The following is a 21,189-nucleotide window of genomic DNA, read 5'->3' on the forward strand; positions in this document are numbered from 1 at the left end:
ACTGCATCTCCTGCATTGGCAGGCAGATTTTATTTTATTTTTACCACTAAGCCACGTGGGAAGCCCACTGATGAAAAAAAAAAAAGCAACCAAAAAATGGAGAGTAAGCTCCCAAATGAGCTTCCCTGGTGGCTCAGTAGTAAGTCGGATACGACTTGGCAACAAAACAACAACAATAAACTCCCAAACAGAAACAGTGCATCTTTCAGTTGCTTAGACCAAAACACCTTGGAGTCATTCTTGACTCCTCTCTTTATGTAACACCCCACATCCAACCCATCAGCAAATCCTGACAATCTTCAAATTATGACCAGAAGTTAACCACTTCCTGCCATGCTGATCACTCCCATCCAAGTGGAAGACACCATCACCCTCTCCATCTGTACTGAGATACCCTCCTAATCATCTACCATCTTCAGCCCACATCCCCCTACAGTCTATACACAACAAATCACCCAGAATTATCCTTTTCAGTCAGCTCAAGCCAGTTTTGTGAGCAGTTTCAAACTGCTCAAAGCCAGTTTTTCCCCCACCTCACTTCAGAGGAAGCAGTCAAGTTCTCACAATAGCCCCCCAGGCTCTAAATGGTCCACCTCACTTTACCTCTCCTACCTCACCTCTCCAACCTCTGCCTCTTTCCATCCGCTCCAGCCTCAGTGTACTTGCTAATCCTTGAAGCTCATTTATTCTTTTTCCTCAGATACAAGCAGAATTTTATTATCTAACAGAATCACAGATAAATGAAATAGCTGACTTGAGCTTTCTGATCGAGAGCCCCGTGGCCATGGATATCAAGAAGAGTCACAGATCCAGGTTCCTCTCAGAGCAAGTAAACTTCTTGAAGTTTTATGGAGGCCAGAAATAAAATATCACATCCATCCAGCCACAGAATTGTGGCTGGACCTCTGTAACATGAGTTTCCTTGAGAGGGGACCCAACTTGGATTAACAAATGAGCATGAGAGCCATCTCAAGTATACCAGATAAATCACAAGCATGAATTTTAACAGCCTTTCTGCTAGCTAGCTCTACAAGCTTTCTCACTCCATTTTCTAGCCAATGTTTTCCCCTCCAAGAGTTTGTTGACTGCCTAGTCCCTAAGCTGTATGCTAGAATTAAACAGTTCACACTTGGAAAAAGGACCAATGTGGGACTAGAAAGAATCCAAGGGCAGATCAGGTCATCATAGGAATGTTTTATTTATCAAATATATTTATGTTTCTTGGCCAATTATCTCTAAATGTGTTTTTTATTTAAACACAATCGAATCCTGGTAGATTCTATCATAAGAGTACAGTTGCATGCATGAGTTCATTGGTTCTTTGTAGGTTTTTAAGATGTGAGTTTAGTAAGTTTTTTTAAAAAAACAAGCAAATTGTTTACCACTCTAATGCCAGGATAATTGTTCTTGTCACATCAGCAGCCTCTAGAGCAAGGGATTCTCATCATTCACAGTAAGCTTCTCGTCATTCTCTTGACTGACTTGTTAAAATTTTTCAAACCTCAAAAATCAAGACTGAAATAGAGCCCTAACTCTAGCATTTTCTTTGTGGGGAAGCTAAAGAGAGACATATTTTATTTCAGTGAGAACATTTACAGTAAATTTTAATTAGCATATGAGGGAAATCTATACAATGCCTTGATAGCAACTAAATATCACACTTTTATTCAGTTCAGTTCCGTTGCCCAGTCGTGTCTGAGTCTTTGCAACCCCATGGACTGTAGCACGCCAGGCTTCCCTGTCCATCACCAACTCCCAGAGCTTACTCAAACTCAAGTCCATCGAATTGGTGATGCCATCCAACCATCTCTTCCTCTGTCATCCCCTTCTCCTCCCACCTTCAATCTTTCCCAGTATCAGGGTCTTTTCAAATGACTCAGTTCTTTGCATCAGGTGGCCAAAGTATTGGAGTTATAGCTTCAGCATCAGTCCTTCCAATGAATATTCAGGACTGATTTCCTTTAGGATGGACTGGTTGGATCTCCTTCTAGTCCAAGGGACTCTCAAGAGTCTTATCCAACACCACAGTTCAAAAACATCAATTCTTTGGCACTTAGCTTTCTTTATAGTCCAACTCTCACATCCATATACGACTACTGGAAAAACCATAGCTATGACTAGACAGACCTTTGTTGGCAAAGTAATGTCTCTGCTTTTTAATATGCTATCTAGGTTGGTCATAGCTTTTCTTCCAAGCAGCAAGTGTCTTAATTTCATGGCTGCAGTCACCATCTGCAGTGATTTTGGAGTCCCCCAAAATAAAGTCTCTCACTGTTGACATTGTTTCCCCATCTACTTGCCATGAAGTGATGGAACCCAATGCCATGACCTTAGTTTTCTGAATGTTGAGTTTTAAGTCAACTTTCTCACTCTCCTCTTTCACTTTCATCAAGAGGCTCTTTATCTCTTCACTTTGTGCCATAAGGGTGGTGTCATCTGCATATCTGAGGTTATTGATATTTCTCCTGGCAGTCTTGATTCCAGCTTGTGCTTCATCCAGCCCAGCATTTCTCATGATGTACTCTGCTTATAAGTTAAATAAGCAGGGTGACAATATACAGCCTTGATGTACTCCTTTCCTGATTTGGAACCAATCTGTTGTTCCATGTCCAGTTCTAACTGGTTTCTTGATCTGCATACAGGTTTCTCAGGAGGCAGGTCAGGTGGTCTGATATTCCCATCTCTTTCAGAATTTTCCACAGTTTGTTGTGATCCACATAGTCAAAGGTTTTGGCATTGTCAATAAAGCAGAAGTAGATGTTTTTCTGGAATTTTCTTGCTTTTTCTATGATCCAACAGATGTTGGTAATTTGATCTCTGGTTCCTCTGACTTTTCTAAATCCAGGTTGAACATCTGGAAGTTCACAGTTCATATACTGTTGAAGCCTGGCTTGGAGAATTTTGAGCATTACTTTGCTAGTGGGTGAGATGAGTGCAATTGCGTGGTAGCTTGAACATTCTCTGGCATTGCCTTTCTTTGGGATTGAAATGAAAATTGACCTTTTCCAGTCCTGTGGTCACTGCTGAGTTTTCCAAATTTGTTGGCATATTGAGTGCAGCACTTTAACAGCATCATCTTTTAGGATCTGAAATTGCTCAACTGGAATTCCATCACCTCCACTTGCTTTATTCATCATGGTGCTTCCCAAGGCCCACTTGATTTCGCGTTCCAGGATGTCTGACTCTAGGTGAGTCATCACACCACACTTTTATTAGCATATTACAAAGCTGGATGTCCTCCCCTTGAGATAACAAAATAAATTAAAGGAACATCAGGTTTCCAAATTAATTTTGCTGATCTGAGCCAAAGTTTTCCTCAATATCTGAGTCACCAACCTGGCATTTGCATTCATACCTGAGGAAGTCTCTTTCACAGAGTACCTATAACTTCTAAGGAGAGAAAACTTGCCTATTTTTCACTATATCATTCTCACCAAGATGGGAGAAGCTTGAGTATATGAACTAAACTGTTTGGAAAAAGGGAGTCTACAGGGTTGATTTTTAGCATTAAGATGATGCTTGAATGGGGATCAACAGTGATGATGAGCTGGTGGGGAGCTGGTCTAAAATGGCGGCTCTCCCAAAATGCAGGGATCACCTGCTGTGGGATAGGACTTCTTAAAAGCCTACACAAGTTCTGTTGTAGAAAAACATACCCAATTTGTTGAGGTCTGTACCAAGATAATAATTTTCAGTACGGAGTGATGTGCCAAGCTTGGGGGAGAAAAGCAGCAACAGGGCTGTTTTGTCAGGCAGCATGTTTGGCGGGGAAAACACATTCATTGTTTTGACAATCACTGTGCCTGTTAGAATCTGTGGGAAAACAACACAGACTGTACTCTGAGGACCATAGTAAAGAATTGGCTTATAATTCAGTTCAGGAAGTTTTATAAACTTCCTTCCTGAATACCTCTCATAAATAGTCTCATCTAGATTGTATCTAAGAACTTGAACTGGTTCCTTGAGTACCTCGTGCATAGAAGTACATTATCTGTGTCTTTGACAAACCACACCTATGAGTCCAGTGTCTCTACCTCAGTGCTTTGAACCAACAGCCTAGCCACAGAAGCTCATATTCTTAATGGACAAAACTGCATAATTACTCCATTGATGCCTGCAAAGTAACTCACTTAGCATTCAGTCGGAACAAAGAAAGAAAACCAGATTTCACTTGGCCCCATTCAGGATGTGTTTTTGCTTGTCAATAGCATTCAAGCCTACTTTTTCTTGGCCAATGTCCAACATAACCTGCCTTCCTGTTGCCATCTGTCCTAATGTGTATCATATGCTTGAGAGGATTTTTTTCTTTTAATGTGGAGTTTTACTTGCAAGTTTAGAAAAACAAAACAATACCTGCTAGCAGTGGGATATTTGAAATTCTGCTGTCCAGAGGCACAGGTTGAGAGATGACAAAATCAGCAACTGCAATAATACATATTTTGAGAATATTTTAGCATTTTTTCCACAAATGCATTTGACAAATTATATTTGTGTTTAAAAAGCTCTTATGCTTAAAGAGAGTTGGAATAAAGATATTTTCCCTTTTAAAAAGTACTCTCAGATGGTTTTGGAGTGGGAAAATTGTAGAACTGCAAAGATAAGATTAAGAATATAAGAGAAAAGGATAATAATTTTATCTTTGTTACAAGGATTAAATTAGATAATCCATGTTAGGCAGTTAGAATGATGCCTAACAGTGATTGCATAAAATAAATTGCTATCATTATTATCCTCATCAACATCGGAGGGAATAAGCAGCTCAGATTTTATTTTTCCATTAAAATTTACTCAACAGATTAGCATCTCAATGCATAGGGCAGACAATCCAATGGCTTCCTGTTTTCTGACATATTTTTGTTTTTTCTAAATAATTTTTCATATTGATTCGATGAAACATCTGACATCCATTACTTAAAAGAACAAACCAAATAAATATTTTAAATGTTAAACATGACCATGGATTACAGGCTAAACATTTGTGGCACAGCTTCCCCAGATAAAGCAATATCCTTTTCAGTTTGGCTCTCTTTGGTCAGTTGTCTGGGAAAGCTAACTGTTGGATTTGTAGAATATAATCTTGAGAAGGTCTTGAAACATGTGGTTTTTCCTGGGATCCTGTTGTTATTTTCTGGTAGTTCAGATAAGCACTAGCAGTGGGGAAAGCCTCAGTTCTTGGGTGGATAAGGACCTAAACATCCACCTAGTCACTTCATCCAATGTCTCCAAACCTCTTGATCTTGAAAGGAATTTGATAAATGAGTGACATATCTGGAACCTACTGTTGTCACTTAAAGAAGCACCTCTCTCAGTATCTTTCAGGATTCGGTGTCAAGAATCGGCAAAGGCTATGGGAAATAAAATTTAAGTTCACATCAAGGAAGGAAAATTGAAACTCACTTTTTCAAAAATGTGTTTATTTATTTGTTGTTCTTGGCCTAGTTTCTAGAGGCATATGTAGCCCTAAAATGATTGATCTGCTCCTCAACACAGGCTCCTGCGCCTGCTCGGAGGACCCATGACCCCATCCTGTTCCGGAAATACCCTGCTTCATGAGATGCCGCCACATTTCCCATTTTAAACAGCTCAACAGGCACTACATTTGATTTTCAGAATCAGCACAAAACAAGTAACAGTAATGATGATACTTTTACCACAAAAAGCAACGAAACATTAGTTTCTTATATGCACAACTCAGAGCCAATTATCAGCAAATGGTTTTGCAATAAGGTCCCAGATACCTGGGGCCTTGGAGGTGGTGCCACTAAAGGGGGAGACACTCCAGTTTTACTGCTTTAAGAAGAACTTGATTGTGAGGTTCAAAGACAAAGTTATCAAAACTGCTATCTTTAACCAGCAGTGAATATTCACCCTGACAGGGCTCTCTGAAGCTCTTGAGTGCAAGTCAGGAGTCCCCACCTCTGAGAGCACCACAGCCATGCACCGGGGACAAGGACCACATTGCCAAGGCTTGACACTAATGAGGCCACTCAGACCCACACAGGGTCTGCAGAGCTCCTGTCCTGAGCAGCTCCAGCCCTGTCCCCATTTGTTGCCTTATCACTGGAAGAGGCTCATAAAAATCTAAGAGCCAGACCCTAATCCTGGTATCTTGAGATTGTTGCTAAGAAACAACAGCTGGTCTGATCAGACAAAGAAAACCAAGTTGTATATCTTAATCTGTTTTGAAACTTGCTACCTTCTGGTCACCAGCTGAATTTACATCTCTCTGATTCTCCCAGTTGTAGCAATCTCTGTAACTTCAGAGACAATGGTCTAAAGCCATAAAAGATCCATTGCTATTAGCCGGCCACTTAGAAGGAAGATATTATTTTCTCATCAATAGTCATTCAAATAAAACTCCTTACAGCAAACACCTAAAATGGGGTCTTTATACAAAACTAGAGTTCAGTAAATACTTGATGAATAAATGAATGAAACAATGAAACAACCAACTGATGAAAAAAATTTGATGAGTTGGTAAATGTTAGTAAATTTTTGTCTATCTTGACTAGAATGAAGTTTTCCCAAAGTACAATCCAATAACTTGTAAGCCGTGTGAGGACACATGTCTACCCCTATTAGTTTTCCCCCCATAAGGTTATACTTGAAGGGACACTCAATAAATATTTACTGATTGAATCAAATTATATAAATTATATAAGATTTAGTTTTATAGTCTTAATTATCCTAAGAACTCTATAAAAGCATATCTCCTTTTAAAAATGTCATTTTTAAAGATAAAGACAACCAAAATGCAAAGCTTATCTTAAAAAAAAAATCATGCACGTTTCCTGGGGAAAATATTTGGCTTTATCTAAAGTTACTGAGACTTTTCTAGAAATATGCTATCTGCATACCCACCTGGGATTACTTGTTAGCTTAGGCTCTTAGCCACACAAACAGGCATATGCTGGGATGGCATGTCTTATTCTGGCAAAAAAAAAAAAAAAAAAATCCCATCTCCAATGATAGAAAGGGGCAAGAAGGGCTGCTTCAAGAGCCAAACACAGACTCTCAGAGAGTCTCCCTTTCTCATCTTAGATCTCCTCCCCCTCCACAATGACTCTGAGTTTTTCTTCTCTCTATACAGTTTTTCTCTTATTGTCAAGCAGCGAAAATAAGGATATAAGGAAAACTAGCGACTCTTGATGACTGCAGCATCTACGACCCATTTGCAGTGTTGCTAGAGAATACCTGTTAATTTTAAACAGAAAAGGCTAAAGCAATCGTTGGTAGGTTTTAAGGAGACACTCCCTCCACCACCCTCCTGCCCAATACACACTTTGATTAAAAGCATTTAGGACCCAAGCGATGCTAGTATATGCTTCAGGGCTCCAAGTCAATCCACAGATGTAGGCCTGTCTTAACCAGTAGACTGAAGGCCAAGGCCAGTTTGCTAGAAGCCAGCAATGGCTCAGCAGTGTGAAAATTCTGAATGTTCCCAATTTTCTGTTTATCAAGTGGCAAATATTCTCAGGCTAAATTTGGTGGCAAAGACATGGCAAAAAATATCCCTTACTTATAAAGGAGGAAAAGATGCTTATGTGGGCAGGAAGTTAGAAGAATCTTTCGGCATTGAGGTTATCACCATATTAAGTGGGAGTTTGGGATCAGTTGGCAAAGCCACTTGACTGGCAGAGACCACTGTCACTGTCACAGAAACTCTGACTACATGATTGCAGGGCAGAGAGAAGGCTTCCCATACTCGCATGGGGGCTCACGGGCCCTGGCTGGGTACACTGTATAAAACTTATGAAGTGAGACGAAACGCAGAACTGGTTTTTCTCATGGAAAACAATATTAGAAATGAACAGGTGAGTTCCTTATCATGTTTAAAGAGTATAACCAAATGTTTCAACTTGAGTAAATGGAACAGCCTGCTCATCAGTGTAGCCAGTGTGTTACTGTCTTGCAGATTTCCAGTTAGCACCACTACATAATTCTTTCCACCCTTCCCAAGGGCACCTGTTTTTGTCAAATGTCTCCATCACTTAGGATAAGAAACTATAAAAGTTCGACACATTCCAATCCACCAGAGAAAGTATTTTCCATCAGAAACAGCAACACAGTTGCACAGCTTACTTACTACTTTTATGACAAGGGGCCAACAAGAAATGGGGGGAAATGTGAATGACTTCAGATTGGACAATGGAGGTCAGAATTAGCCAGACTCCATGAAAGATTGAGACATATATAAATAAGTTAAAACACAATTAGTGAGGCCCTGTTTCACTCCATTTTAAATGTGGCAGAATGGGTGCTAAGGGATGGGGAAAGTGAAATGAAAAGGGAAGGAAGATTTCTTAGAACAAAATACGTGACGACAGATTAAACCAAACCACAGATATCCTTGCCTATCAGTGACCAGTTCAGTTATGTGTCTTGTATTTTTGTTATAGGGAGACAATGGGAAGGCTAAAAAGACAAGGAATTCCTTAAAAGGGTGTGTCCTGATATCACGTGACCAAGAAACCTACAAAGACTGCTGCTGGTGTGTGCTCTAAGCTGTTCAGATTTACGTTGGTCATCAAGGTAGACTCAGTCTCTCCAATGTCGCTGGGAGCTAAAGGCCTATAAGCGAGAGCTGTCAGTTCTTCCTGATGTTGGATCATTGCTCGGAAATGGGACCCAATCTCATTGAGCACCGTTGCTGAACTGCCCAAGGCTAGCTGAAGCGACACTCGCTCTCCTAGCACTCAATCAAAGGTCAGTGAAACTGCGCACATACTCCTTTCTCTCTCAGTGGATCAATGCTGAAGGAAGAATATTATCAAGGGCCAGAGGGGATGAGAAGGTAACTCTTCTTGATAAAATTAGCTGTTCCAGGGCAGTCTGTTTGAACCATAACCCTCTGCATGGCTCCTCCTCTCAAGGTTTCCTTGTCTGGGCTATTTTCACCTATTTTTGCAGAAACGCTCCCCCACACTCAGGAGGGCATCCCAGGCTTCCCCTTGGAGGTACAAGCAAGAAAGATGAAGATGCCTACAACGGTCTTGATGGTGGGGCTTGGCATTACTTTTGCCACAAATTCAATGCTTTCATAGACACAACAAAAAAATTACTGGAAGCTTAATATCTTATATTCAGCCTCTCACTGAAGTACTTTATTTTCGTGGTTTTTTTTTTTTTTAAACGCTAAAATGTTACTGAAAACATGAAAACAAAATTTTCTCAACTAGCTGCTTTGGAACAATAATATACTGTATTATGAAGCTCCATACATTTTAAATGTTTCTGAAATCCTGACAGGACACGGTAAGTCCCCATTTTTCTTTTCCACTTGAATTTTAAATTTTAAACCATCTTCTTCCACTTTCAGGCTCTTCTGCATCAAGACCAGCTGCTGGATAGAAGGAGCCATGAGAAAAGTGCATGAGAAGTAAGCATGGAAAACAGACATGGAGTGCCTGTGGGGCTGAAGATGGCCCGGACTCAGCAAAGGCTTCAGCAACTGCATCCGTAGTCCCCGCTGGGCAGCCTGAGGCAGAGGCCAGGCCAAACTACAACAGCAGGAAGAAGGGTTGTACAGTGGGTCCCCTTGAATTCATGCTACTAAAAAAGGTGCAATGAGAAACAAGTCCCTGTGCATTCTCAGTCACAACTGTGGGCAGAAGAGCCCATCCGATTCCTCCCTTTGGTATTAAATAACAGTTGTTGTTTTTTTTTTTTTTTTTAAAAAAAGCTTTTTAGAAACAAAGCAAATACATGGTGGGCCTGGAAATGTAAGCCATCCCAGGTTGGTTGTCCACTGAAATGAGTCTCATCCCTAGTCATAAATAAATAATCTCTCTCCTGGTCTGACTTCCACGCCAGGATCAATATCTCTTAACATCTTACTTATTTTATTACTGCTTTTGGTTTTCTGGGACTGATTGAAAGTTGCTTCGAGGAAATCTTTGGTTTTGCTTAAGTGTCCGTGACATTTAATCATGACTTTCCTTGCAGTTTAATTCCAACCAGTCAATCAGTTAATCCACTTCGATTGATTCTGGGCTCTCGGTTATTGGCTTGCACTCATTGGGCATCCGCTGGTGTCGGCTCAGCTGGGTGGCCTGCGTGAAGCTCCTCTCACACCTCTCACACCTGGAGGAGGCAAGAGAGAAAATTGAGACCAGGGAGCGGGGCCTGCAGGGTGATGGGCTTCCTCTCATCCTGCCTAATCAGAACAGACACTCCAAAGTGGCTTCAGATTTTACCGGCTCAAGAGGTTTAATTGGTGGCTCCTTCCAAGGCCCGGACGCCTGTGATGGGACAAAGCCCGGCTGATGCACAACAGAGGGATCTGTCAATAGGCAGGGGGAAGGTGATTTCTCCAGAGGGCCCTGTCCTGCTGCAGCTCTGATCACTGTCAGTTCAAATAGATAAAGAACAAAAAGAGATTTTTAGGAGTGAGCCATCAAAGCAGCAGCTTGTCTGCAGTTTTCTGCTCCGTAACCCCAAAGAGAAATGGATGACAAATAGAATTTCACCTGCTGCTAATTTGAAATCGGGAATTCTACTCCCCTCAACACAGCGGCCAGAGAGCCATCAGCCCTGAATCTGGAAACTGGAGGAAGCAATGCATTAGTCTGTGGTGAGTGTGGGAGGTGGGTATGAGTGGCCGCTTTCGAGCCAAAGCTAGAGTATTGCACCTCAACCAAAGTTAGGGTTAAAAAATGTTTGCAGAGGGATGGGAAAAACTCAAAATCAATCAATGTTTGTGTGTTTCAGGTTCACCTCTCTACCAGACACAGCAGAAAGAATGTACATGCGGGCCATACTTAAGAGTTGGTGTGTCCATTAAGGACAAAATTGGCATCATGTTTCAAGAATATCTCGTCTCCTTAACTTAAAAAATAAAATAGCTAATCTAGAGACCTTGGGCCTAACACATCTTCCATGCAACACATACCAACTAGCTTGATGGCTACACAATCTTCAGAACACACACACACACACACGCATCCAATGGTGTCCTCTGGTTTTTCTATGGTGGTGGTTGTTCCTGGCTGGTTACCAATGATTGTGTGTGTATACACACGCGTGCACATGCACACGCTGCAGAAGCGAGCTCTGCACAGATGGTGGCTTCCCTGTCCCTCAGGCCGCTTGTCTGGGCTACCTGCAGCATTGGTCAAGCTACCCACTAGGGCACAGCAGCCACCTTGGCTCTCCCCCTAATGTCCTCTCCTCAAACCTTTGAGGGAAAAGATACTGAGGAGAGCTGCAGACACGTGTCTTCTTTTAAATGAGGCAATTCTGGTCTCAGGTTCTTACACTGGTGGGGCTGAGGGGAGCCCTCAGCAGAAAGTCCACATTGCGTCTCATATGCTGTGAGCCCCACTATCCAGTCAGAGGGTCTCTAATTTTCCTTTTGAGTAAAGTACACAAAGTGCTTTGCTAGGAAGACAATTACCTATAAAAATAAATCACCTCTATCCATATTAGGGAGTCCCACCTATTTCTTTAACGTTGGGAGGCTGGAGCTTGACCATCACACTTGGATTTTTCAGGGCTCCTGTGCCAGCTGGATGTGTCAGGATGAGGAAGTTGTGTTTCTTTGATTGTCTTTCAGAGAATATTCTTAGCAGCCTGTTCCACTGTTAAAAACTGCACTGTGATCTTGACAAATGTATAATGTCAGCTTTAATGTATCAGACCTATCAGCTCAATGAAAATAACTCAGAAGTATTGATCAGCTAATGATTTTTGGTGTATTCATTAACGTCCATGGGCAGCTTATCCCCTCTCCAGAGCTCCTGGAGTGCTGATGACATGCCAGTGAGCTGCTGATTGTTTATTAGAAAACTGATTAGTTACTGGATTGGTGTGTCAAAATATACTACCTTTCACTGCCTGATAAACTTTCAAATTATTATATTTCTTTTTAAAAACTTTAAGCTTTAGAACCAATTTCAAAGAGAGCTGAAGAGTTTGAACAATTACAAGGAATGACCAGTCACGTAGGTTGCGCTTTTGTACCTCTGATCTTGTGTATCAGAATATAAACAGTTCAGAAGTGGGAAGCGTAGTGCTTCGTATATGGCAAGGGTGCATGTCTATATATAAGCATCAGACAGTACGAGGTGGGTTGACACTTTTCTCATGTGTTTGCCTAAATGCCTCCCAGATATTTACACTCATGGAACCATTTGTTGTTGTCATAGTCGGGAGATTTACTAAATCTATAAGGCTCCTGAGATCATCACTGAAAAATCTTCTCTAGGGCCATCTGCTCACCAAGTGTGAGTGGAAATATATGCAGATATGTAGACAGTTACCTTAACTTAGATCCTTTACCTAGGAAAGGATCCTTTTCCCCTTCTGGAAAAAAGTAGGCTATCAGAATTAATACTTATGTGTGTTGGTAATTATAAGAATACCATTTATATAATTAAGGAAGTAAAGAAAGCTTGATAGAAAACCATTTTTAATAAAGAGCCTTGGTTTTATGTTCATCATCTTTAATTTTAGAAACAAATCGCTTCACAAATCATTTTCATAGACAACAGAACTCATCAGAAGGACAGACTCAAAGTAAATACTTAGATTCTGGCAGGTCAGAGCTGGACTTCAGCTGGACTGGGATTGAACAAATCCTGAATTACAATCCCAGACAAGTGCCTGGGCAAGGGAACCTTCAAGCTTGGATTTCATGCTACTCAGCAGGAAAAAAAAAAAAAAAAAAAGAAGGAAAGACATGGGTAATGATCCAGGAGCAAAAGACCTGCCGGGCACAGGGTCCTCCTCACGGTGCTGACGTCACAGCCTTGAAGGAAATGTCGCAGGAACAACGAAGAGAAAGTTGTCCAAATATTTCAGCAGAGAGCAAGTCCCCAGCTTTGTACCAATGTGGGCATCTTATATAACACTTGAGTTCCTTTTAGATTTGAGATCATTCTTTACTTAACATGATAGTTGACTGGCTGATAGGTTCAAAGGGAGTTTAACAATTGTCATCTGAAACTGACAGAAGTGTAAAATGACGTCAAGTTCTGTCACACAGAAAACATGCAGGAAGCTTTCTTTCTGGTCCTCTATGGCCTGTCACCGAATACTTCCTGAATTAAATCAGGTTGCTTCATACTTATGATGCAATGCACATTTATTGCATATTATGCATATTTACTGATGTGCTTTTTTGATTTGCTTTGATTTTGCCTAGATCTTGTTAAAATATAAGATGCTTTTTGGAATATCCTTTGATTATATTCTATACTAAGTCAAACTGTCTTAAGGCAAAAACATAGTGATGAGCATTTCCCCTGCTTCTAACGATGAGGAGGAAAAGAAATTCTATAGAAACTCCTGGTCTTCCCAGGCCCAGAAGCCAGGCATCAAGCAGCTCACATGGATTCCAGGCAGAGCAGCCTCCCTGAAATCTTGAGAGTTTATGTTTAATAACAGAGAAGGAGAAGGAGATCTTACTGTAAAGAGTAAGTTTGAGACTGACAACTTCCTTCCTTCCCTCCTCTTTTTGATAAAGCGCTTGGCAATTGCTGTGAGATGAAATGAAGTCATATGTTCGTCCCTTGTTCTCCACAACTTCCAGTCTCACAGTACAAACTGAAAGTATATGATCCTTTGAAATGTGCTTTTCCTATGATCTCCTTCACCTCACACATTCGGAGTCCACAGCCCAGGTTAGCTGTTGACAAGCTCAAGGTCTACCTAGAGCATGGGGGTAGGGAGGAGAGGGGAGTTTTTCAGTGGGATTTCAGCCAGTCACACCATGAGACAAAGCCTGGAATGAAACTCTCTTCTCAATACCAGATCTTCTCCGGACTGCTTATACGGCACCAATCTTGATCTGTCTTGAAAAGCCACTTTTCATCGGAAGATTTTAGAAGCTATAAAGGGCTTTCCCCTGCTGGGGCCTGGCCCCCCGAGAATCTTGCAAAGGCCTCCCAGGCCCTGGGGTGGGTGGGACAGTTTGGGGACTGAATCCTTTGGGGCATCTATTTGGAAGCTGCCCAAAGTGTACAGTTTAGGGTTGTGCTTCTTAACAAGATTCTTTTCCTTCTTTGCAAAATTGTTTAAGTCAATACCCATTAGTTGAAGTAGTAAAATTAACTATTGTGGCAAAACCCATTTTACTGACTAATCTGCAACAAATTTTTTTTTGAATGTTTGTTTTATAGGCTTGTAAAAGGATATCTTCAAAATATTTACAAATGTCCATGGGATGGATATCCATGAGCTATGATTGGAAGATTCCCAAAATTCCCCTGGGATAGTTCAATCCTGAACGATCCGGTTGTATACACTGAAGGATTTAAGTCTCCATTTCCTAGAAGACGTTTATATCTTGCACTTACAAAGGAAGTGTTCACTCAGGTCTCCCCTGGCAACATATATTTGATAAATTTTTAAAAACCCCGCAGCATGTGGCTATCTTAATACAAGAAGAAGCAGGAGGAACTAAACCATGCACAAAGAATCTAATCCAACCAACTTTCGCGTTTCTTTGTTTTTCCAGATGAAATTAGGTTATGGTCCCTAAGAATACTTTGAGAAAAAAAAACACACACAAATACTAAAGTCCTGGAACTACTAATCTGATGAATTAAAATTAAGTTAAAATGGCACCTTTATCGGAAACATGACAAAAACGGGATGTTAGAGGAAAAAAATTGAGTGGAGTCAACGAGGTTACACTTAAGTAACACCTTAACATTAACAGAAATCTATTTCCCATTCTGACCCCGAAGCCTCTTCAATTAATTACTAAAATCTATTTACACAGCAACAAGATAAAAATCAATCTGATGCCTGGCACTGCCTCTGTCTGGCTACCTTCTCTGTTATAAGGGGCCACGAGGATCCTTGGCCCTCTTGCATCTCTGCTTTTGAAGAGCTCTCTTGCTCACAGGCACAGGGAGTATGCCACTGGCATCTCCCACATCCAGAGCAGTGGTGAAGCCAGAGATTGTGAAGCCCCTGGGGACCTGGGGCAATGACAAAGCCCACTGTGCAGGACACAGACATCTGCCCTAGGGAATTCCAGGGCTGTGCTAACCCACTTGGTCCTCACAGTGGACTAGAAAGAAAGGGGCTCCTCAGGGCTATGGCAGCCCCAGAGGACACGGCCTGCCTGGTGTGGTGCAGGCTGGATTTTTAGACCTCATCCAGTCCCCTCACCAGATGTCTTATGCAACAAACAAGCTCCACCCACAAACACAGACAAAAATGAAAAGTTGCAATTATTAATTAATATCGTAAATTAAACCACAATGGAAAATAGTTAAGAATAATGAATAAAGGTTACTAGTTGGTGAGGAAGTGGGTGAAGATGAGTGTTTATGACCTTTCCCTCAGCTGCAGACACTGAGGCATGCAGGATGCAGACCAGCAGGACTCTGCCACTGTGAGCCAAGCCCCGCCTCTGGCTGAGCACCATGGCAACCACATGCTCCACCCAACCGGTCCGGAGGGAAAAGCATGGGGACTGAGACTCTGCAGAGACTCCTCGGCTGAGACCAGCAAGGGGATTCGCCTCCTACTGCCTGAATCATTTCCTTTCTTACTTGATCTTATCCTATAGAAGCAAGGAGATCAAACCAGTCAATCCTAAAGGAAATCAACCCTGAATATTCACTGGAAGGACTGATGCTGAAGCCCCAATACTTTCACCATCTGATGCAAAGAGCTGACTCACTGGAAAAGACCCTGATGCTGGGAAAGACTGAAGGCAAGAGGAAAAGGGGACGACAGAGGATGATAGAGGATGAGATGGTTGGATGGCATCACTGATTCAATGAACATGAGTTTGAGGAAACTCCAAGAGATAGTGAAAGACAGGGAAGCCTGGCTTTCTGCAGTCCATGGGGTCACAAAGAGTCAGACACAACTGAGTGACTCAACTGAACTGAACAGAAGGTAAACAGACTATACATCCATGCCCTTTTCATGCTCTTTCTTAATCAAGTAAAGTCATCATGGCAAATGAGCAAAGAGAGATATAAGAGGGCTGAACAAAGAAGAGCCTATCACATAGACAGTAAAACCTGTTCTGAGATGACCAATTGTTCACACAAGCTGGTTCACACTCCCAAGCCTTTCCATATCCCACATGGGCTTCCAGAAAGCCTTCTTCCCTTGTATGTCTGGAAAACTCCTACTCAGCATTCAAAACATATCTTAAACCTCATCTCCTCCAGAGAGCATCAATTACTCCACTTCCATGCTACCTGAAACACTGTATACACATGCCTTGCTGTTTTGCAATTTTGCGCCTTCCACCCTATGTGGTAATACTTGCATATTAATTGGGCTTCCCCTAAAACTATGAATCTTCAAAGATTAGGGGGCTGAGTCTCATTCACCTTTTTATCTCTTATGCCTAGCAGTGTGCCTAGTACAAAAGAAGGTGCTCAATAAATATTTGCTGCATGAATGAACACACACATACATGAATGAATGAGTGAGAGAATGAAAAGGCCATTCAGACGTCTGCTGTTTTCATGACTGTGCTATATCTAGAAACATCGTTTCTTGCTCAGGTGCCCTTGCCTTGGCCAAAGCCCTTGTCTACCTCTTTCCACATTCCTTGAATCTTCAAGAACTCAAACATGTCCTGTGTTTGGTTTTGTTTTTCTTTCTGTTACTTCCATGGAAGTCTGAAATCCAAAAGGGCACACTGAAAAGCTACCAGTTGGCTGCTGTAATAGATTCAAACCTCCTTACATACAAAAGAGGAGGAAATCATTCATCAGAATTTTAAAGGGTTCAAATTTCCCAAGAGACAGTTATTCAGCTGTTCTCAACTATGGCCACCTTGCAGATGGCCACAGATGGCACTCTGCGAGGCTCCCAGTTCAAATTCCAGAGGCACAGACCCTGAGAAACTAGAAAGAATCTCTAAATTACTCATTCCTACTTCCTGATTTTACTTATGAGAAAACAGATCACAAAGAATGTCTCACGTTCAAGGCTGCACAGCTCAAGCCAGGCTCAGTGTATAAATATTCTGAATTCATTTTCCCAGCATCAGCTACTACACAAGTAGGTAATTCTGCAATCTGGACATTGACTTTGCACCCAGCCTTCTCCAGCAGCTGGCTGAGCTGGGCACTGCTGCCCACCTTGTCTGCCGGCTCTCAGGAAAGGTGAGGAGAAAGGAAGAAGGCAGCACGAGCCACTACTTACTTGAAGGGCTTTTCTCCAGTGTGGGTTCGGATGTGGTTGTTGAGAGTGGTGGCCCCAGCAAAGGCACGACCACAGTAGCCGCATTTGAAAGGCCGGTCACTGGAGTGAGTGACCACGTGGTTCCTCAGTTCTGAAGGCTGGGAAAAGGACTGGGAGCAGTGGCCGCATTGGTAAGGTCTGCAACAAATGAAGACACTACCTGGTCATTATATTCTACAGTAGAAGTTAGCATCACGAGGCTAGGGCCAAAATGTTTTGGTAGCATTCAGTTTCTATTACAAAGCATAGAGCTGGGGCCACTGGGTTCTCATTACTATACTTGTTGCCACAGAAACAAAATTCACAAAGCTGATGAGACACATTCAATACCCCATGAATATTCCTTTCCAATATTAACTGCACCATTTCCACAACTTCTATTTCCTATTTTGATCCCCACCCCCAGGCAAATATCGGAGCTTTGAGAGTACAGACTTGATGAAGGAGAATGGTATAAGAGAAAATATGTAATTGTCTCTCGTAATTCTGTGGCACTTTAACTTTACAAAGTGCATTAAAATCAATTATCTGGTTTAATCTTTACGATAATCCTCAGGGAAAGCAGTTATTATTATCTCTGTCAGTTCAGAAAATGGAGGATAAACTGTTCTCAAAGGAAATAAGCTCTTGATGCCAAGGTCACTCAAGAGTGATTGGACTTTATTCTAAGTCCCAGGCAAATAGGCAGGCAAGTTGGCAAGCTGCATAAAAGATACTAGGTAGTCCTGGGCTCTGTCTACAGCACATCCCCAACGTGCGGCTATCTGGTAGCGCACAGATCAACATGGTCATGCACTCAGATTTGCTTCTTTGAAAAAGACATCCTGACTTCAATTTACTCTCTCCCCACCCCCAACCCTGACTTATATTTATCCACTGGGTCTTCTTCTGAAACTTCAGCTCCCCAGTTTAATCTGGTAGCAAGCGATGATTTATAGCAGCCCAGAAATGACAGGATATCACTATGTTTGCAGGAGGAAGACTGGGATGCAAAAGCAAATGGAAGGAAGTTGTGACAAATACCTGATAATTAGCAAGATTATCGGAGCACGTTCTTTTCAGCTCCTGAGAAGGAAATCAATTTTTGGTTTTCATAAAATAGATTAAAATTCTGTCTTCTCTACAGAAGTTCTTCTGCTTACTTAAGCAGAATCTGGTGAGTGATATAAAACCTGGGGAGTTTTCCCTATTCGAGGCTATTTCATATCATTCCTTGACAGGGCTCTAATTTCTTTATCAAAAGTTTTGTTAAGAAAATTAATAATCTGTCATGAGTGATATCAAGAGAGCTCAGGAAGCCCTGGCTTGTGGCTCAAACGTTTCTGGCTGTGTTTAGAAAGCCAGTGACTAAAACAGACTTAATTGCTCTACCTTCAGCAAATGCATACGTTTCAATGACTGGAAACCAAAATGTAGGGCCAGGAGACAACGGCGACCGAGCATGTACAACAATTCAATTAAGTGCAAAATAAAGTGTACCCTCTCATTTGTCAAGTGAAGTGCTTAATTGTGGCTACTTGCCTCACTGAACACAAATACTATTATTTTACCAGGCTTCAGCACACTGAGCACTGATTGTAGAATTTTTTAGCTTGATTAATAGTCCAGGATTGGTCAATAACTCAATACTATACAATTTTAATTACTTACATTTAGAAATCTATCTGCTTTCAAACAAGTTTCAAAGAAATATATACGAGTCCTTGGTAAGGAGTTTATCAAACTTGACAAATTGCACGTGCATTTTATTACAATGATAAAACAAAGCTTTGAAGTCATTAAAATTATATGTAGATGAGAATGTCCTTTTGCCAAATCTATTCTTTGTAGTAACCATTAACCTTAGAGGGGTCCGCCAGAAATCATTCTCTTGGGGTGAATTTTTTTAATGTTACTGAAGATCATAAACAAAATAATGTATTAATATATGCTATATCCACTGACAATTGATTTTTCTAATAGTGAAGGACCATTAACATTTATTAGCCTCTGGTTATCTATTTTTAATAGCTATCACTATAAAAAATAAGCCACTAAATAAAACCAATTAATCTTTTCTTCTTTTTTTCTAATTCTGCTGTCAAAAGTTGGAGTGATTTATCTCCTGTAGTCAGAAGTCATTCCAGCCTTCTTATGCTAATAATTAAGGTGGCAAAGATTTACACACCAAAGAGAAGAAGTGACCACAGAGGGGTTTTTGCTGCATTCTTATATCAAGGTAACAACAATGAAAGGCAAACTGGATTCTAAAACATCACCTTGTCCAGTACTAGCCTGAGAGAGGTTTGCTAGGTATCCCGTGACCTATGGCGCAGCTTTTAAAACTCTGCACAATTCAGCTGAATGAATGGAATGGCCTCAAATGAGGGAAACGGCGATGAGTCCTGCTTCAGCTTCTGAACCTAATCAGCTGTGGGACTTGACAAGTTGCCCAACTTCCCTGTTTCCTCATCGCTCTGGTAAGCAGGATGGACTGGACTAGCTGCCCTCTCACATCCCATCCTGTTCTGCTCCTGCTTTTAGATAATCAACAAACACGTGCCACCTAAGGATCTCACCAAGACACAGCCTCACGGGAGACAGCATCAACCATCAACCTCCACCCTCCACTGTCTGTACCAGCCAGTGCCCTGTAGCCAGTCTTCCACAGTTTTGTCTCTAGTCCCACTAATTAAAATATAGACTATTTAAAGTAACTTGGTAAACCGTTGAGACTTCCAAGCAACAAGAAAATCTAGAACAGAAATACAGGAACAAACTTTACTTTAGCTGATCCCAAAAAACAAAGTGATATCCCTTTAATTCTGGTACCCTGAAGAGTAAGATTTTAGACCATATTGTCACATTCACCTTTGCAGATACTTATTTTATGTAGAATTTAGTACCAAAATGTGTACTCTATTTGCCATTATAATAACAGAGCCTCTCTCTCAGCCTCAAAATATATGGAAAGTGAGCCCTTAGGAAATAGAGACAAGATCCTTCTTTCTCTGGATTTTCAATATGTCTCAAGAATGAATAAAAGGAAATGATCAAAAAGTAAATTTAACATTGACTGCATCCCAGTGTTGACCTAAGCACACAGGAATACATTTAAGACAGAATGAAATCTTCATGCCCAAGAGCAGGACTCAGAAAACATCATGGCTACTACAGAATCTCAGATGTCACAACTTGTTTCGAAACAACTGACTCAGGATTTAAGACTCTGTATGTATGTTTTTATTAGCACACCCTGACTCCTCACCTCTCTGTTTACATCTAAACGGGTCTGAGGGCACAGAATCACTTGCCATTTCTCAGCTTTTTATTCTGATGACTAACATTCCCATTAACTTGTCAAGGGTCTGGTTAAAGGGGCAGTACAGGGATGGAAGAGTGGGAGATGCAAACTCTTGGGTGTAAGATAGCGTTAAGGATGTATTGCACAAGGGGAATACACTCAATATTGTGTTGTAACTATAAATGGAAAGTAACCTTTTAAAATTGTACTTTTTAAAAAAAGACTCATAAAATAGAGGGTGGGGTTTGAAAAGTTCTACAAATAATAAAAGACTTTTTTAAAAGTGAAAAAAATGAAACTATCAACAGCAACAAAAAAGCAAGTCTTAATTTATCAAACTCTTGGATACGATCAATTTCAGTTCTCAAATTCTGCATCCCTTTGATGCAAAAGCAGCACAGGAAGTCTGGCATCGACATGTGCTGTGTTCAGCTTCACTCTTTGTAGGACTGCAGGTCACTGGGCAACTAAATGAGACTCTCCTTTCTAAAGCACTTTGATTCTCTCCAAGTTGTCATACACATATATCATTTTATTATTCTCCAAACAAATGCAACGAGCATTCCTCACAAAGTGATAACATCTAGTGACCAGAAAAAGCTTTTGGCTGTTTGTTTGTTTCTTTTTAAACACTACTTGAGATCCCTAGCAGTGCTGTCCCACGATGGAAACGTTCTGTATCTACACTATCCAACAGGGGAACTACTAGACACACACAGTCACTGAACACTGGAAATGTG

General features: G+C 41.1%; 1 protein-coding gene and 1 long non-coding RNA gene across 4 annotated transcripts in view; both read right to left on the reverse strand.

The window, feature by feature from the left end:
• Positions 1–1,174: 1,174 nt before the first annotated feature.
• Positions 1,175–6,926, reverse strand: LOC138441145 (uncharacterized). Of its 2 annotated transcripts, XR_011257265.1 has the most exons (3): positions 6,862–6,926; positions 4,354–4,422; positions 2,781–3,242 (listed from the first exon to the last, which is right to left on the reverse strand). It is a non-coding gene; the product is annotated as an uncharacterized lncRNA (long non-coding RNA). The 2 variants fall into 2 exon arrangements; XR_011257264.1 differs by lacking the exon at positions 6,862–6,926 and having other exon boundaries at positions 1,175–3,242; positions 4,354–5,290.
• Positions 6,927–9,077: 2,151 nt separating this feature from the next.
• PRDM6 (PR/SET domain 6) overlaps positions 9,078–21,189 on the reverse strand; it is a 111,031-nt gene continuing 98,919 nt past the window's right edge. The window contains exons 7-9 of one of the 2 annotated variants that reach the window (XM_069591674.1): positions 17,128–17,304; positions 10,197–10,345; positions 9,078–10,083 (exon numbers count right to left, since the gene is read on the reverse strand). In XM_069591674.1, coding sequence (XP_069447775.1) covers positions 10,210–10,345; positions 17,128–17,304 — 313 coding nt within the window. In that variant the 3' untranslated portion in view covers positions 9,078–10,083; positions 10,197–10,209. The remainder of the gene's footprint in view (positions 10,084–10,196; positions 10,346–17,127; positions 17,305–21,189) is intronic. The other variant, XM_069591675.1, reaches the window with a different exon arrangement.

The sequence above is a fragment of the Ovis canadensis genome, chromosome 5, assembly GCF_042477335.2.
Source record: "Ovis canadensis isolate MfBH-ARS-UI-01 breed Bighorn chromosome 5, ARS-UI_OviCan_v2, whole genome shotgun sequence".
In the NCBI taxonomy this organism is placed as follows: Eukaryota; Metazoa; Chordata; class Mammalia; order Artiodactyla; family Bovidae; genus Ovis; species Ovis canadensis.